Here is a 16,795-nt window from a genome sequence, read left to right as displayed (position 1 = left end):
ATAGGATGGGAGTGACAGCTCTCCCAGCCCCAAATTCCCCCTCCTATTGACAGCAGATGAGGATGGGTGATCGGGACTGGAGGAATTTGGAGTTGGGGTGGAGCTATCCAATGAGGCATTCCTTATTGATGTAAAGCCAATGATTGGTTAGGAATCATGCCCAGCCCATCCATATTTTTCACTTAGTCACTCTAAATCCAATTCCTATTCAAAAACAAAACTAGCCAACTACCATCCAAGACCAACTGGGCCCACTAAAATGACTCATTAACACCCACTATATTCTGCTATCGCTGAGAGCTTTGAATATCGTTTGTTGCTTGGCAACATCCTCCTATAAAATAAGGTACTAAAACGCTCCAATAGAACAGAATGAGAAAATTAACAAAATGTATAAAACAGGATGTTGGTATATTGGAGGCAGCTCCCTCTCTCTCACTCTCCCGTTTGTCTCCCAATATCCCTCTCTCATTATGAGCCACTCAGGCCTGTGTGTGTTACGAAGACTGAGTTTGTGTCCAGGTTCTAGGAGTGGCCGGACGATGTGGCATAGTATTTACCCAGTCAGCTTGGCTCCTCTCTCTCGGCTACAGGCACAGGCGGCCCACGGTAGAGGTGTGGACAGGGGAAAGTTAGGGGTCTGGGGAACGAGGGACGGGTCGTGTCGGGTTAGCACGAGGGGGGTTTTGATGTAGAGGAGGGAGACGTTAGTTTCTGACGGTGGGGACGCATGCAGAGCTTCGGCCAGGGAATTCTGTTTGGGCAGGTGCAGGGAGCTGGGCTTGGGGTTAGAGTTAATATCAAGCTGCTGTGGGGAGGGAGAGGGACACGAGGAGGGGGGCAGTGGGTGAGGGCTGTAGTTAGACCAGCGTGGGGGAGGTGGGGGAGACGGCCCGGGGGGCACGGACTCGGGACCGGGGGCGACAGGGCGCGCGCACTGCGGTGCTCGGGGGAAGAAATGGTGAGGAGGTGGGTAGCAATAGGAAGAAGAGGAAGAAGAGGGGTAAGGGGGAGGGGGCCTCTCCTCCTCCGGAGAGGGGTAGGCATGACAGGAGTCCGACCAAGTGGATGACGCATCATCGGAGCTGCAATGATAAAAATGTAAATGATTTCACAGGGAATTGAATTGTTCTGAGTCAGGAAGAGGCCAATATTGGCACACTTTTGTTGTGGAACGAAAAGCATTGTATAAAAAATTATACTGTATGTGAGGAAGTCCAGTGGGCCATTCTGGCATGTTCGTGAACACTCAATAACCAGTGCAGTTAAGTGTGAAGGAGAACAAGTGCGGGTTTTTATATCAGGGAAGGAATTAGTCAACCAACGTTGAACAGAGACGTATTAAGAGGGTGAGGAGAGAGGTCTAAGGAAATTGAAAAATTGAAAAGAAAAAAAGAGCAAAGGAAAAACATTAATACAGGCCATGCCATACAGTATATTCATTCAGCACAAATCCCAAAACTGCTTGACAATTGCAAGAATTTTTTTCCCCCATCTTACATGAGCATACCCCATTCATAGACGCTAACTGCCTTAGCGCCTATTGACGATCGTATCTTCTAAACAGGAATTATTACTATTATATATATTTTTTATTATTATATATACTTTTACCCCTTTTTCTCCACAATTTCGTGTAATCCAATTGTCCCATCGCTGCAACTCCCCTACGGACTCAGGAGAGGTGAAGATCGAGAGCAATGCATCCTCCGGAAAACACCACTGTCAAGCCGTACTGCTTCTTGAAACACTGCTCGCTTAACCCAGAAGCCAACCGCACCAATGTGTCGGAGGAAGCACAATCCAGCTGGCGGACGAAGTCAGCTTGCAGGCGCCCGGCCCGCCACCAGGAGTCGCTCGAGCACGATGGGACAAGGTAATCTCGGCCCGGCCAAACCCTCCCCTAAGCCGGACGACGCTGGGCCTATTGTGCACCGCCTCATGGGTCTCCCGGTCTCGGCCGGGTGTGACACAGCCTGGGATTGAACTAGGGTCTGTGGTGACGCCACAAGCCCCAGTGCCTTAGACTTCTGCACCACTCGGGAGGCTGTGACCAGGGAATTTTTGTTACGAGTCCCCAATGGTTGCTCTAAACGTTGACACACATCACTCGTGGTACGGTTCAGGAAACATAAGGACGTATCTTTCATATCAGCAAGAAATGTTTTTCAAAAAACAAAAGGTTAAATTACACCTTTATAGGTTTAGAGTTCCCACACGGCCATATTTTTCCATGTGACATCGCTTGTTTACGGAAAACAGACAAAAGACAGAGGGGTGTGCTAATAAGCTATCTGCATCTCCGAACACTTGTGTGTAAACGGAAGACTGAAGCCACAAACGTGTTGTCACTGAAAAATACTGTCGGCTGCAACTGTGTTAAAACCAGTTAAAACAGTAAGTATGTATTTAGCATTTGTGAAATTATTTTGATGTGACATGAAAGTAGAGGGATTTATGTTTCTAAGACCGTTCCGCAATTGAGAATCGATTCAAGTTCAGATGGAGTATTTGGCTGTTTTGGCTTCCAGAGACAAATCGTCTTTAAGCAGAACGTGTAATTGCCCTTGGACTACAAGGAGTAACGTTAGGCTCCTTTAGTCCATGATCAGTGTTAATGAAACCTGTTCTGATAGATAGAAAGGAAAAACATGTACATGGCAAGCTATGATGAGGTGCCCCTTTTCTTTGTGATGAGGTGACCCTGTGATGAGGTGACCCTTTTCTTTGCTCACATTGTTACAATTTTATGAGTAATGGATTAAAAAAAAGTGCTATCTGAAAAACTAAAAAACGAATACTTTATGTCCTTCTACCGAAAAACAACCCTCTGGTACAACCTGTATATGAAACTAAACAAGCACAAAAGTTTCTTCAAAGGGCTCTAGAAACTCTGATCAAACACAAGGGCAATCAACCACAATGAAAACAACATCACACAAGGTCAAACCAAGTTTGAGATGAAACTGGGCGTTGGTTCACAGAAAGGTGAAGACGATGCATGGGAAAGAGAATTAGAAGACGTAAACAGAAAAAGTAGACAACGCCGTGTCGATGTCAGTTTCAGTTTCACGCGAGGATTGGGGTAAATTGGAGAGGGGGGGCACAACAGCCTTACCTGGCACGGTCGCTGCCAGCGGGAGGAGGTGTTGGTGAGGGGGACGCAGAGAGCTCCCCCTGCTCAGGTATGAGAGCGTCTGAGGGAGGGAGGGGGGGTTGCATACTCGGGGTGTGGAGGAGGTTTTACGCACTGACGACGAGCCCCTGCGCGACACCCAAGAAGTGTCCATCACCCTGACCCCCATGCTGCAGTGGGACAGAGACACACAGTCAATCAAATACAGTGGTCAGAGGTCAGCCAAGCCTAGGGAGCCTCATCCTGTAGTACTCACAATCGTCAGGACACTCCTTACCGAACAATATGCATAGAAACACTAGGGAAAGGAGACATTTGTAATAATGTGTCACAGTGTGGGTGTATGTATGGTTGGTCGCTGTGTGACAAACAACTGTTGGCACCTGTTATTGCCATTAGTACTTGTCAAAGCAAATCAGACGAGTACATCTAATGCCAGCAATTGCAAAGATGCATTTTAAGTAAATAAACCGCACAGTGTGATAACATTGTACACACAGCACTCTGTAGGGAACGCTGAACTATAGGATTACAAGTGTGTCATTTGGACGATAGAATAATCATGACTGGAATACTGGAATACTGACAGACACATGACGACAGAGAGAGGCTTTCTTTCCACAGGCAGTTCAGACAAGAGTAAACAGAGAGAAGAACAGAGTAAGTAACAGTACCTTTGAATTTTCCTAACGCTGCTTGGTAAGGACAAAAACATCACAATAAAAGGTAAGGATCATGAGAACCTCTGTTAATTGATTCAAAGCATCACGACATGTAGTGTATCTCAAAGCAACTGGGGGAACAATCGGGTCAGGGTTCGGATCCCAAGATGGAGGATCACCAGGTCGAGCCTTCAGGCGTGGATTGCAGGAGGTTATGCGGGATGGAAGTCATGCTGAGAGTATGAGGTGAGGGATTTGAGGGGTGAAGATATTCCTTCCCAAATGAGCTCCAAGCATGTCCTACCAGTGAGCCAGTTAACCAAATAGGGCAACGTTTCCCCACCGACGTAATAAATACCCCAAAATAACACCAACATACAGGAAGTTACTTGCAGCAGTGGTCAATGTGCTTGTTTACTTTAAAAAACAATGTACGACCATTGATGGTTAAAGGCTAGGTAATATTCAGATATTTTTGGAATCAATGACAATCTCACACACCAAGCAAAGAAACAGTCAAGGACATGGCATGACATCTCCCATAGTGCTTTAGAGAAAGGCCCAGAATGAATAAAACCATAACAGAGGTATGGATTTGAATTTGGACATCAAATCTGGGAATGCTACTTCCTCATTGGTCTCAGTTTGTACTAGGGGGCCGAATGCTCCTTGTCCTGATCTTCCTGCTCCATCTGGAGGGGCGTGTGTTTCTAATGAGAGCAGCGCTCTATTGATTGGTCCCAACACAGTCCTCGCCAAGTTTAATTAGCTGGGTTTACGTGGCCCATGAGCTGAGGGACTCAGACGTCTGCTGAACAGGGAGGTCATTTGAAAAGAGAGAGAGAAAACATGATTGACTTGAAACAAATCCTCCGTACAGCACAAGACTGCTTACTGCACCACCATAGACCAACATATTTCTCTGAGCTCCCTGTTCTGTCTGTCTTAGTGCATTTCTATCTGTCGCTCTCACCCAAGATGAAGAATAATATAGTGACATTCTCTCCACCCCTCTCACACCCAGACTGAACTCTTTACTAAGCTCTCCTTTTCACTGGGTGTACAGAGTTATATTATTATAGAAACAAAAACTATTGACATGGAAAGGTGGCATGATGCTATATCTAAAGGCATATAGCTTTCACAAAACACTCAAACCTCTCACTAGTCGATCAAGCCATCAGCTTTCATCGGCTCATCCATACCTCAAAAGGCCCATTGTTCTCATTAACATGTCAACACAACTATTCTTAATTCTGAACTCTACAGCAATAACCAATACCACTAGTAATCCTTGTTGTCCAATGGTTCATGTTCCAGTTAAGAATGTCCAGCAAGAACATTAAGGGAAGACAGGCGTTTAGGTAGTTGACTTCGGAAAGAGGGATTTAAGAGAGATGGAAAAGGTAGGGCAAGACAGGTACAACACGAGTCGGATCTTCTTACCCATCCTTCTTATAGAACTCTAGCATCATATTGTCAGTGGCCACACTGAGCGGACGTCGGCTCTGGTCATTGTGCTTGCGATCGGAATGGTCCATATCCGGAGAGGGCATGGAGCTGTAGTTGGCGTTGTGGTTGGTGTGGACCGGGCTGCCATAGTTTCCTGTGACATTAAACTCAATCTCTGAGAGAGAGGAAAGCGATAGGTGAGGCAATTACTTTTGTGACAATAAACATGTATCCCGTCATAAGAACTGATTCTTAAAATTGTGAATAGGTCTCCTACGGCCCCTTAAGATGACTGACTGTCATACTGTATATGTACGAGCAGGTGCCGGTTTCCATTTACCCACATACAGAGGGTGATACAGGGACATTACATTCTAATGGATGAGATAGGCGGTTCTGGCTTACAGAGGCTGAACAGACACTGTGTCCTCTCTCACCTCCAGGGAAGAACCAGTCAGCGTGCTGGATGATGGGCTCAATGATGCCTACAATCTGCAGGGACACAGTGGTCATCATCTCTGTAATGTTCCTGGATGGATGGAGAGGAAGAGATATGGAGGAGTTAGTTTAATTTGATGAAGAGCGATTGCCAGACAGTGAATTCAATGCAATTGTTCAGCACTGGCAATTATTAACTTGAACCTTGGACATATGAGTATTATTTCTTTTGGACCGTTTTATCTCTTTAAGTCACTATCAATGGCCAGGAAATTATTTTTAAAAAGGTACTTGATGTATAGTCTCTATGGTATGACTAAATAGTGTGTTAAAGATAGGTGAGGTCCTACCCTTCCTGCGTTGTCCACAGCAGGTTGGGACCCAAGACTATTGCAATATTCCCAGGAGTCATTTTATTGTCATCCTGGTAGTCATCTAACTTGGCGAGGAATTTGATTAAATACCTGAAAAAGAAACAATTAAAATAACAATACGTTTACGTTTTTTTCCGATCATGATCATTCGTGTACTGTATACTGCATTGGCTGACAAATCTCTGAATCCTACAGATTGTTGTTTTCTGGCTCATCTAAGATGAACTGATTGTTCAGACAGAACCCCAGGCAGCTCATTTCAATTGGGCTATGACAAGGACAGGTTTGACAGGTGTTCGCAAAAGAAGACAACCTAAAAAAATAAGCCCATTAAGTGAGATTCAACGATGACACTGACAAGCACCGGAGACTGTCAGCCTTTGGATTTCTGTTTCACCCGTACACCCTCTACTCCCACTCCTTTTGATCATACGTCAAGCTCCTGCAACCAATATTCCATGATGCTATCCTTGATCAAGCAGCCAACACAGAAAAACACAGAAAGCACACCCAGTTCTGGCTGCTTGAAGGCTATGATGAACTCTTCACCAGTTCAGTGCAACTGCTGATGTGAAATGAGTAGCGAAGGATAGAAACAGTGAAAGGTGATTGAAACGGAAATCATTTAATGGTCAGGCAAGTGCCAAGAAAGACCAGAGAGTGAAATGGGTGCGGGACAGAGAAAAAGCGGAACACAGATAGGGCGACTCACTTGAAGTTGTTGCCATTGGCCAGGGGTAGCTTCTCGCAGGCTGTGAGGAGGGCTTGGAGTCTCTTGTCCTGGTCTTGAATGCTGCCAGACAAACCATAAAATAACAGCTTAGCGTGAAAGAGAAACCCCACATCCAATGATCTCATACTTTTCAAGTAAATAAAGAATCGGCAGCATAGAGTAGGAATCAAACACAATGAATAAACATCAACTAATGGCGGCACCATCACAAACTGATACGGACTTAGAAGCTTGGATCCATTCATCATAAAGTTCAAAGGTCATCAGTGGCTCAGGGAGTTCCCGTAGGTAGGATTTCAAAGCACCTGTTGGGATGAAACAATAGGAGGGTGAGTGCAAGTTAGATGGATAAACAGAGAGGATGAGGGTGGTGTGTGTTTTGAAAATGAGAGGGAGAGCTTGAAGTAAGAGAGTAAGAAATTGTAAAATGGGCCTAAAGACGTCAGGCCTAAAGACGTCAGGCCTAAAGACGTCAGTGCCAAAGGATGAAACACGTCATAAAACACACGGACACAGAAAGATGGAGAAGGGGGGGGTGTAGGTCTCTAATGCAACTTTTTCTCCTGGGGATGTATTTTATGTGAAGGATGGGCCAGGACTTCAGGATGTCCCTTGCATTCTGACGGTACAGAGGAAACCACAACAGCGGTGCCACCATTCTGTCTGTAGAGTGTACAGTTGAAGTCAGAAGACTATATACACCTTTGCCAAATACATTTAAACTCAGTTTTTCACAATTCCTGACATTTAATCATAGTAAAAATGTTGTGTCAGTTCAGTGGTGGCCAGTTCAGTGGTGTCAGTGGTGGTGTCAGTTCAGTGGTGGTCAGTTAGATCACCACTTTATTTGAAGAATGTGAAATGTCAGAATAATAGTAGAGATAATGATTTATTTCAGCTTTTACTTCTTTCATCACATTCCCAGTGGGTCAGAAGTTTACATACACTCAATTAGTATTTGGTAGCATTGCCTTAAAATTGTTTAACTTGGGTCAAACACTTCAGGTAGCCTTCCACAAGCTTTCAACAATAAATTGGGTGAATTTTGGCCCATTCCTCCTGACAGAGCTGGTGTAACTGAGTCAGGTTTGTAGGCCTCCTTGCTCGCACACGCATTTTCAGTTCTGTCCACAAATTGTATATAGGCTTGAGGTCAGGGTTTTGTGATGGCCACTCCAATACCTTGACTTTGTTGTCCTTAAGCTATTTTGCCACAACTTTGGAAGTATGCTTGGGATCATTGTCCAATTTGGAAGACCCATTTGCAACCAAGCTTTAACTTCCTGAATGATGTCTTGAGATGTTGCTTCAATATAACCACATCATTTTTCATCCTCATGATGCCATCTATTTTGTGAAGTGCACCAGTCCCTCCTGCAGCAAAGCACCCCCACAACATGATGCTGGCACCCCCATGCTTCACAGTTAGGATGGTGTTCCTCTGCTTGCAAGCCTCCCCCTTTTTCCTCCAAACATAACGATGGTCATTATGGCCAAACAGTTCGATTTTTGTTTCATCAGACCAGAAGGCATTTCTGCAAAAAGTATGCTTGTTGTCCCCATGTGTAGTTGCAAACCGTAGTCTGGCTTTTTTATGCCGGTTTTGGAGCAGTGGCTTCTTCTTTGCTGAGAGCGGCCTTTCAGGTTATGTCGATATAGGACTCGTTTTACTGTGGATATAGATACTTTTGTACCTGTTTCCTCCAGCATCGTCACATGGTCTTTTGCTGTTGTTCTGGGATTGATTTGCACTTTTCGCACCAAAGTATGTTCATCTCTAGGAGACAGAACAGTCTCCTTCCTGAGCGGTATGACGGCTGCGTGGTCCCATGGTGTTTATACTTGCGTACTATTCTTTGTACAAATCAACGTGGTACCTTCAGGCGTTTGGAAATTGCTCACAGGGATGAACCAGACTTGTGGAGGTCTACCATTTTTTTCTGAGGTCTTGACTGATTTCTTTTGATTTTCCCATGATGGCAATCAAAGAGGCACTGAGTTTGAAGGTAGGCCTTGAAATACATCCACAGGTACACCTCCAATTAGGCTAATTGACATCATTTGAGCAATCAGAAGCTTCTAAAGCCATGACATCATTTTCTGGAATTTTCCAAGCTGTTTAAAGGCACAGTCAACTTCAGACCCACTGGAATTGTAATACAGTGAATTATAAGTGAAATAATCTGTCTGTAAACAATTGTTGGAAAAAGTACTTGTGTCATGCACAAAGTAGATGTCCTAACCAACTTGCCAAAAGTATAGTTTGTTAACAAGAAATTTGTGGAGTGGTTGAAAAACGGGTTTTAATGACTAAGTGTATGTAAAACTTCCGACTTCAACTGTATGTGTAGGCATGGCAGTGTGTGTCTATCTGCACTCGATAAACACATTAAACGCAAAGCAGTTTGAATCCCTCCAGGGAGCATCTTTACTATTGCTAACCCTGTAAAACAATAGATGTCACTGCACCTATCCGGTGTATGTGACAATAAAACATTTTCAAAATGTTATTCACTTTGTTAGAAAGCACTATGCTGTTGACTTGATTCTGCTGTGTTTAAACTGGGACATGAATCCGCCTTGGTACTACTCTCCCCTCAGGAGAGGGTTGCAAATGGGCTTTCCTTTTGGTGCTGGTTCTGTGTATCAACCTGGTTGACATGGAATCAATAGAAATGAACATGGAAAAGGATTCAGAGAGGATTCTTTTCAAGGCTAACTCAGGGTCTGTGTATTCACAGGTACTCACACAGCCAGGATCATAAGAAGGCTGTGTATAAGACAAGACCTAAGTTGAAGTTCTTAGGTTGACAGGGAGCCCTTGATAACCCGAACGGACTAGGGGCAGGATTCGGAACGATCTCCGTGACAATGTCAGCTGCCATGATAATACAGTGCAGAGTGAAATGAAGTGAGGTATTTGGGGGTGTTGGGTTGCCAACTCACCTGCGATGGCGTGAGGGTCTGCAGAGTACTCCTGCACGTCCATCACCCCACAGTCTAGAGACGCCTTGAGCTTCTTCAGTTTGGAGGCCGAGGGCGCTACTCTGAACAGGCCCTGGAATGGGACAGGGACACAGGAGATTAGGCTAATCAGTATGTTGTCACTTGGTAATGGGAAGACATACTGATAGTGTGGAATACACAATGACCTCTTCCTGCATGCCACACTCCAGCAGCATGGTGACACAGGCTTCGACGGGGAAGGCAATGTCCCGCCCGCTGAGAGCAAGGTGCTCCTCTAAGGGTTTCCCATAGCACGGCTTCTCCACCCAGGTCTCTGTCAACCCCAACACACACAGCACCAAGGTTACACAGCAGGTTAATCGGATTATTATTAAGGTTGCCTCATACATATATACACACATATATATATATATAGCTTCTGAGCAGTCCCTATTGACTTTAAATTATACATAAAAAGTTAACGAAAAGCATACTGCAACCACAGATATGGGTGCATTGTGAATATCAGGGTTGGGTTCAGTTCTATTTAAACTACAGAAATTCTGTGAGTTAATTGAAATTCCATTCATGAATTGAAACGTCTTCATAAAAAAAAAACGAAATGGCCCTTTTCAAATTCAAATTCACAAATTTAATTTCTATTCATCTCCAGAACTGACTAAATTTAAATGGAATTGACCAACCATGATGAATAGAGAGAAGATGTGCACCAGTGCTCCTACTGCAGGGTTGAATGAGGACAGAGATGGCATAATGTGTGTGTAATAATGAGTGAGGGCCGGGTGGGCACTGGGCAGACAGACTCACCCTGGTGGGCTTTGATCTGAGGCAGAATATTCTGAAGGAGCTCTAACGACTTCCTGTGGTACTCTGCCTGCACCTCTATCAACTACAGAGAGAGAGAGAGAGTAAGAGAGAGAGAGAGAGAGAGAGAGAGAGTAAGAGAGAGAGAGAGAGAGAGAGAGTAAGAGAGAGAGAGAGAGAGAGTAAGAGAGAGAGAGAGAGAGAGAGAGAGAGAGAGAGAGACGGGAAATAGAGAGATTAGTGTATTTTCTATGTCCCTGTTTGTACCTCAATGAAGACATAGTGAGTGCTATTAGAGAGAGACCGTTCAGTCCTTACTGTCTGAAAGTAGCTTGCATAGTCAATTTCTTTGGCCACAAAATTGTACATGTCTGCTGATAATTGATCCTGGAAAAATACAAAAGGATAACTTCAGAAAATAAACAGCAATTTCAGAGAAAACATATTGAGGAGCGTTGGAAAGAGAACGAGAGCGAGGAAAAGGAGATGTAGACTGACTCGACAGATCTCCATTCGATTGGCTGCCTCTTCCATCTCTTCCCTGAGGTGCTCGCCCTTGGCCCCTGGCTGCACGTTGCTGGACATACCAGACTTGGAGGACTGGTGGAACCTGAGGGGTGGAGGGGAAGAAAGAGGGGGGGTTACACATCCTATGCATTACATTTAAGTCTATGCAAACATATAGACATCTGCTGCTTCGCAATTCTCTATCGTTATGCCCTAAGTGTGCACTTGTTCACTTCCCAGTCTGTCTGTGTCTGTGTCTGTCTTTGTCTATCTGTCTGCCTGCCTGTCCTTCTGTCTGCCTTCCTCTCTATCCTCTCTATCCTACTCACTTGTCCATAGTATCTCTCCCCCTCTCTCTCTGATTTATTTGTATGTGTCTGAAAGGTTTGAGTCTCAGAGCAGAGATAATGTCCACTGCTGCCAGGGGAGCTCAATGCACACAGCAGGGTGATGGGGAAAAAACGTGACACACATTTGGGTCAGCAGAAGAAACTGCAGGAGCTCTGTGAGGAAAATGCATTACATTTCCCCAATGTCTTGGCCCCTAATGTGTGTGTAATATGTATGGGTCAGACTCAGCACAGAGGTAGAGGCTGTGGTTGCAGTCTATCCCTGAGCCACAGTCCTGAATACGGGAAGGGCATTGGAGAGTTATGCTGGAAGCATGACTGTAAAAGGAAAACCTGGTAAAGGAAAGAAGATCCATGGAGAGCCAAGGTGAGGTGGAGAGCCAAGGTGAGGTGGAGAGCCAATGTGAGGTGTATATTAATAAGGTGAAGGGGTATGATGAGGTGAGTATTTGAGGGGTGGAGAATGTGGCCACGCCTAGATCCTCACTGTAAAATATGGGCGATCAAACTGACGTTCATGTGGAACGCTGTAAAGAGGCCCGTTCACCTCTCACACACATACTGACACAGACACCCACACACACTGTCAGTCAGCAGCTCGTACCTTGTGCGTGCCGAGTCCATGTCCAAAACCAGTTTTGCTAAATGTTTCCTTTGTTTCTGGATGTTGGGGATTTCCACCTGAGTGAAATCACATCATAAAACAAAGACACTTTACTCTGGTTTGTTCTGTAGTGTGAGAGATTGGATAGAGACACACGGGCAATTGTCATAGGAATCATGTTCTCACAGCTTGTGTAGCTTTGTAGGTGAGATACATTTGCAGTGGTGACGTTCATGACCATGGTACAGATGATGGTTGTTATGGTCTACAGTAAGTACCTCCGCCAGTTCGTATAGGGGTTCCACCACGTCTCTCTCAATGGTGAACTCAAACAGGATGAGCTCCAGAGCCATCTTCTCCTGTGTCTCACCACACAGCTTCAGCATCTTCCTGCAACCGGCCAATGAGAGGCCAGAGAAAATAGCACATAGCCAATTAGAACACAAAACGAGACCAGACCTCATTTCACTAGAAATTGTGTGGTATTATTGTATGTGCTATCACTATGGCAAAGTCCACACCTTCACAATAATGGATAAAAGTGTTATATGCTGTTAAAATTTGCTGATGCAATACAATAAAGAGCTCAGTCTTCACTAGCAATGACCGTAATAATCGCTCTGCTGTTGATCATGTGTCATGATCATGAATCGGGCCTGGTTCACTGGGTGACACTTCCACGTTTTCCATGTCAGCACACTTTAAAAAATCCCATGACGGATGTGGCAGATGATCATTCTGTAATTAAGGAGATTAATGTATGTGTGTTAGTGTATTTGTGTCTGTTTGTGTGTGCACTCACCCCAGTAGCGAGTCGTCGCCCAACACTGCTGCTCCCTCCACCAGACATTGTGCTAGTGTTGTGAGGGGTAGCTTTTTCTACACAGAAAATAGAACAGGAGAACATGTACCACACTCTACTGTCATATCAATGTCAGCATTACAAGAAGGAAAAAGAAAAATACAGGCAGACTGACCGAGGGCGATCTGACAGATCTCTTCTCCACATCCACCCCCTGTTGGCCCTGCAGACAGGCGGTCAGCTTCTTGTGGGTGCTGTGGGACACCTGCTTGACCTGCTCCAGCCGCTTCTCCACCTGATGGACAGACAGTAGGACAGGGCTCAGTAAGCTGGGCATCTCTCTACAGACACACACACACACACACACACACACACACACACACACACACACACACACACACACACACACACACACACACACACACACACACACACACACACACACACACACACACACACACACACACACACACACACACACACACACACACACACACACACACACACACACACACACACACAGGTAATCTGAAGTGTGCCAAGTAAGTGTGCTCTTTGAGACTTAAGTGTTCCCTACACAGCTACACTCATCCGAAATCCATCCAGTGGAACCGATGTCACATCCCTTGACAACTTCATTCATCTGTAGCAATTATAGCCAGTAGCCTAGTCTGGGCACCAGCCTTTTTAGCTAACATAACATTCCAATCCTGCCGTTTGCCAAATGACAGGAGTGGCAAGAACTGGAATGAAATAGCAGAACAGAGACGGCAAACAGGCTCCCTCAGTAAATCAGAGGGGATGTTCAGACTTTGTCTCCCATTGCTGATGAATTTTGCCTTGGGGAATTCGACACTCATTTCACACATAGTATACTCTTAGGGATAGAGTTTCACATTCAGGATAGAGGTATGACCTACTTGCAGTTCACACACACAGACACACACACACACAGAGACACAGACACACAGACACACAGACACACAGACACAGACACAGACACACAGACACACACACGTCCTAGACCTACAGTATCAGCAAATGTTTGGACAAACCTACTAATTCAAGACTTGTCTTTATTTTTACTATTTCTACGTTGTAGAGACGCAGAGTAGGTGATGCGATGATCTCCGCATTTTGTGGTTCCAACCGTGAAGCACGAAGGAGGAGGTATGATGGTGTGGGGGTGCTTTGCTGGTGACACTGTCTGTGATTTATTTAGAATTCAAGGCACACTTAACCAGCATGGCTACCACAGCTTTCTGCAGCGATACGCCATCCCATCTGGTTTGCGCTTAGTTGGGACTATCATTTGTTTTTTAACAGGACAATGACCCATCACACCTCCAGACTATGTAAGGGCTATTTGACCAAGAAGGAGAGTGATGGAGTGCTGCATCAGATGATCTGCCTCCACAATCACCCAAACTCAACCCAATAGAGATGGTTTGGGATGAGTTGGACGGCAGAGTGAAGGAAAAGCAGCCAACAAGTGCTCAGCATATGTGGGAACTCCTTCAAGACCGTTGGAAAAGCATTCCAGGTGAAGTTGGTTTAGAGAATGCAAAGACTGTGCAAAGCTGTCACCAAGGCAAAGGGTGGCTACTTTGAAGAATCTCAAATATAAAATATATAAATATAACATTTGTTTGACACTTTTTTGGTTACTACATGATTCCATATGTGTTATGTCATAGTTTTGATGTCTTCACTATTATTCTACAATGTAGAAAATAGTACAAATAAAGAAAAACCATTGAATGAGTAGGTGTGTCCAAACTTTTGACAGGTACTGTATATTAGGCCTTTATAAGCACACAAACACACACATAAATGCACACACACAAAATTACATTTTTACAAATTTCTTACTTGTAGAAGGTCTTCGCTTAATACTTCTGTTTTTTCCGCTCTGCGATGTAGATGAAGAAACAGAGACGATTAGGGTGGAATGGGGAATTTGGGGAGACATTATATTACAAGTTATCATGGGAATTGGTAAATGTATGCACGTACCGATGAATCAACGTAATTAGAGAGCATTTTAATTTGGATAATTCATTTCCCTGATAATCCCTTGACCTAACCATATAACAGGAAGGATAACTTTACTAAACAGTGTGCTAAAGAAAAAAATGTAACATTCTTCTGAGTAGCGAACAAACTAGGCCAAGCTCCATTTGGGACATTTATGGTGTGTAGTGAATAGAAATCTGACATATTACGTCACCCACTCCCTCATCACTCACGGTCACAGAATATTGCTCAATACTGTACCACAAACATAGTTCCTTTGTTTACTTTAGCTACGTTTGCCATTTTGTCAGTTACTTTGGTATAACGGAGAATGAGGTTGCTAAGATCACTAGGATGAGCATGAATGTATTCACTAAGGTGAATAAACAAAATAACCCAGTGAAGGTAGAGTAATAAATAAATAAAAAAATCACAAACATATGGCATTTTCAGGCGCTGAGCTAACCATATACCAGGAATGTTCACTTTACATTGAGGGAGATCTCAGCCGCAACGTCATAAACTCTGCCTATTTCTTCTTCTTTAAGGTTTTATGGCAGACTACAGCTATTGGTGTATTACTGTACGAGGTATTGAAACAAAAAATATTCATTTCCAAGGGGGGGGGGGGCGATATCATGCAAAACAAATGTGAAAACCATCCCACTCCTTCAGTCACTCAGTTCTAATTACATTCCTGAACAGGCTAAGATGCCTGTGAGGACGGAGCATTCATCGACAGGATTCCTTGTTTGTGCTGATTCTCCGTTTGTGCTGTGCAGTTGATAACCAATACAGTAAACGCTACAAAGTCCGCCTTCAAAATGTCAGGATCCCTCTGTTGACAAGGAATATCATCTGGTGTCTATACGCCCTACTGCCATTCTTTTTCAACTTCACTCCTTTCTGCCACTCTTCTCACCACCTCCGTATAGGAGACATACTGGACACCCCTTATTCTTACCACCTCCGTCTCCTTCACCCTAACAGGACACTTCAGAGATTCGGGTGCTTGTTCACTACCACAATTGCAGCATTTAGGCTCAGCTGGCATATAATACCCCTCCCGTCTACATCCACTTGACACATGACCAAATATTTTGCATTTATCACGCTGCATGGGTTTGGACATGAAAACCCAAATACATGTGTGAAAAGGGAGAGACTCAAAAAACAATAGAATGGATGGAGATAGGAGCTTGACCCCTGCCTACTCTTGTCCAAAACGGTTTAACAGCAGAGTCGTACTTAATGTGAAAGTAAACACTAGTAACATGGCAGTTCGGGTAAAGCACTGAGGTATTATTTGCCCAAAATGGACACAGTGCATACATTATGTGTAATGTACGCACTTTACAAATACATTTTTATTACTATCAATACAAGTGATGTATTGGTCTCACAGATATCATTCACACAAAGGCTAACTAATACAACATCACAGTTAACTCTAGTTCACTCCAAACCACACAGATCATGTTAACTATGTCACTATCAACCCCTACCTTCTCCAACAAGCAATTGAGAAAGCACTCCATCCTAACCCTTGAATGCCAGCGGCTATAGAAACTTACTGAGAATTGCATTTTCTGCGTGAAGCCCTGCTCCTAGATACCTGCAGCTTTTTCTTCCACATACCCACAGAGTGTGGGAGGAAACATGTGCACACTGACTGGTTTCGGGCAATGACAGAAACGAGACAGAGATTGGGAAAGAGAGAGCGAGAGAGTCAGAAGGAAGGGGGGACAGGAATGAGACCTGACTGTCAGTTCCTTTCACTCTCTCACCTATTCCCTCACTTCCACCCCCTCTAACAGCTCCTCTCTCTGGCTCACTGTATCCGTGCCCTGACAGGAATAGAACATAATAGGAGAGAACAGGCAGAGAAAAACAGAATGGCCTTGTATTTCTGCAGAGGGATCAGCTGCAACTCACAATGAGGGTGATGAG

General features: G+C 44.4%; 1 protein-coding gene across 1 annotated transcript in view; it reads right to left on the bottom strand.

Annotated features, from left to right (window-relative positions):
- Window positions 1-16,795, bottom strand: part of LOC118357665 (rho GTPase-activating protein 44) — a 115,213-nt gene that overhangs the window by 10,735 nt on the left and 87,683 nt on the right. The window contains 17 exon segments of the mRNA XM_052478412.1: window positions 3,119-3,230; window positions 3,233-3,306; window positions 5,245-5,425; window positions 5,688-5,779; window positions 6,039-6,152; window positions 6,775-6,855; window positions 7,019-7,100; window positions 9,742-9,853; window positions 9,948-10,075; window positions 10,570-10,651; window positions 10,885-10,953; window positions 11,065-11,176; window positions 12,028-12,104; window positions 12,306-12,417; window positions 12,830-12,906; window positions 13,005-13,124; window positions 14,702-14,741. Of these exon segments, the coding sequence (XP_052334372.1) occupies window positions 3,119-3,230; window positions 3,233-3,306; window positions 5,245-5,425; window positions 5,688-5,779; window positions 6,039-6,152; window positions 6,775-6,855; window positions 7,019-7,100; window positions 9,742-9,853; window positions 9,948-10,075; window positions 10,570-10,651; window positions 10,885-10,953; window positions 11,065-11,176; window positions 12,028-12,104; window positions 12,306-12,417; window positions 12,830-12,906; window positions 13,005-13,124; window positions 14,702-14,741 (1,665 nt within the window).

This window comes from Oncorhynchus keta, chromosome 24 (assembly GCF_023373465.1).
Source record: "Oncorhynchus keta strain PuntledgeMale-10-30-2019 chromosome 24, Oket_V2, whole genome shotgun sequence".
NCBI classification, from domain to species: Eukaryota; Metazoa; Chordata; class Actinopteri; order Salmoniformes; family Salmonidae; genus Oncorhynchus; species Oncorhynchus keta.
Note: the sequence above shows the minus strand (reverse complement) of the source record. Positions and strands in the feature narration are given on the sequence as shown.